General features: G+C 38.6%; 1 protein-coding gene across 1 annotated transcript in view; it reads right to left on the bottom strand.

Moving 5' to 3' along the window:
* Positions 1 to 2500, bottom strand: part of LOC137995744 (uncharacterized) — a 7510-nt gene that overhangs the window by 3147 nt on the left and 1863 nt on the right. The window contains exon 2 of the mRNA XM_068841249.1: positions 1215 to 1586. Coding sequence (XP_068697350.1) covers positions 1215 to 1586 — 372 coding nt within the window. The remainder of the gene's footprint in view (positions 1 to 1214; positions 1587 to 2500) is intronic.

Raw genomic sequence — 2500 nt, 5'->3', positions numbered from 1 at the left:
CGATTCATTTATGTGTATCTTACTTCCAGATGGAATGCTCTTTCCTATTTCCTCACGAACCGACAGGAGAGCCGAGGTGTTCTTCCCTATCAATGTCAGTGTCCTTCCCTGACAAATGTTTCAAATCATTAATACCAGTCAAACACTTGGCATTGGAATTATAAAATATGCTCCATTCATTTATCCTGCCACAAACAGGACATTAACCTTTTTCTTTTTAGTATTCTCCCAGACCTAAAATGTGATGTTAGCAGCAGTGGTGATAAAATAATTGCTTGGATCAAGTAGCATGAATTTTTTCTACATTTACAGATGTTGTGGACCCTAATTTTCAGACCAATAACATGCAATGCCGTGATTATATCCAGATTTACACTCCATAAACTGGAAGGTTTTGTCTGGAGATGATGTGGTCTTAGATGCCACCAAACGGAAACGAGCAGTGATCATAGCAAACAAAAGAAAAGAGTTGAAAAAAATCAAATCAGATATTTTGAGGCATTTAATTTGGGAATAAAAATGAGCAAGGGAAAGAAGCGTGGATGGGTGGCAAGAGTTGTTCTCCCATACAAATCTCCCTAATGCCCAGAGAACACAGCCATCACTGGTTTTGAGATACGAGACTGAAAACTTACAAGTTTGCTATTGTTTCTTCGCTCTTTTAATTTCCCGTGTGGCACGAAATTTTTGCGAGTTCTAATTTTTGCGACTTTTCCAGAGGCCTGCAAATAAAAATTACTGCAAACATTTTGCCTGCAAAAATGTACTCTAGGAAAAATATTCTCTACCTTAAATTCCCTACACAAAATTACAGTACTAAGAAATCGTGTCCAACGCGCCTCTTTAATTTCATTCAGAAACACACCGTCATACAATGAATTACTAGTTTTACATAGGGTACGCATACCGTAGTATTGTTTGTAAATATCTATTTTTAATGCACTTACTTACCAAAAACGAAACTATTATCAATGCTGGGTACTTTCGGAACCACAAAAAATTAATAAGAAGAACCAATCTGTCCCAATCGCAAAAATTAGTTACACCAAAGGAAAAAAAAATGCCAATCCGTAACAATAAACTGCCGCACACACATTTCATGCCACACGCTATGTAAGAACTATTTTTCCAACACGAATTGTTTTCAAATGTTCTGTTGGCATCAGAAGAAGAAAAGAAAACTTTGTTAAATATCGGTTAACTTTCTTGCAAACCTTGAATGTCTCCAATGCTTCTTAAGATGCTGGGAATAATTTCCTTGCCTCTTACACCAGTCACATTAATTTCAGTCACCTCCGAAATGCTTGCTGTGCTATGCTGACCCTTTAAAATCTGTATTTGTGTTGCTAGATTCTCCTTCGCCTCATCTAGTCTCCTTATTCTACTACATGCGTCCTGCAATTCCTTCTCGTGAAAGTCTTGCATGACCGCAATTCGCCCCTGTAGTTGTTGAAGTTTTTCCTTCAACCCTTCACAGGTAGCACACTTGTCAACAATCTGTTCTGTTGAATCACCTTTTCCATACCCGTCCTCAGTATTATCATCAGCCGCTGAAATACCACTACCAGTGTCTTCTTTGAAAAACCCTACAGACATACAGTGAAATCCGATCGATTTACATTAGATTGATTTCTTCGCTACAGTAGTGACATTTTTTTAATTGAACAAATTGAGTAACTACTACTACTGCGCTTTTCACAAACATGCGGGGAATTCTGAAGTTCAAAAGTCAACTGACGATTCTGTTTTTCGCTGCCGTCAATCATCTTAACGGACCTCTTGGGAAACAAAACTTTTCATCAAAGAGGTCAAAAGGTCATGGTCTGTGATTTCTGATCGGGGAATTTTGATCCGTTTCGGTTCGTTGCCTGTGATCATAAGTTGTGAAGGCGGCTTTTGAATGTTTATGAAAAGCACAGTAAATTACTGCAATTAGCTTCTTTTTTCCTCAAATGCTATAAAAAAATCGGCACTGAGACCACTCCCTCTGCCCAATATTGGATTGCAAAACACCTAAATCATACCTTGGCAATTACTGAACATTAACCAGGAAAGCAAGAAATATTTGTTTGTTTAATCCATCAGGGCCGGGTTGTTCAAAGCTCGGTTAAGATAACCCAGGGTTAGTGTGAACTTTGAATTTAGATTTGAAAGCTTAAAAGGTAATTGCACGGTTTCAGTCTTTGTGTGTACAAATTGATGATTGGATGCTCTAAAAAGAATAGATAAAAGTATCGGAGAAAATGCTTTAGAATCGAGGAAAAAGAAACCGCTAAATGGCCTTCAAACAACCAGGTCCAGACTGCAACAATGTATTTTCCAAAGGCTTCTCTTACACGAGTCAATGGCTGCCAGTAGGTCATCAGGGACACTTCTCCTGCTTAACTTTATCGCAGTCTCCTGATGCTTGGTCTTGAAACAGGACTGGAAGTCTCTGCCGTGGCTCCATTTCCTGCCTTAATGCAGATTTTTTGCATGTCCTCTAACGAGTAGGGGGTTC

This window comes from Montipora foliosa, chromosome 3 (assembly GCF_036669935.1).
Source record: "Montipora foliosa isolate CH-2021 chromosome 3, ASM3666993v2, whole genome shotgun sequence".
In the NCBI taxonomy this organism is placed as follows: domain Eukaryota; kingdom Metazoa; phylum Cnidaria; class Anthozoa; order Scleractinia; family Acroporidae; genus Montipora; species Montipora foliosa.
The sequence above is the reverse complement of the archived record's forward strand: the minus strand, read 5'-3'. Positions and strand labels throughout refer to the sequence as shown.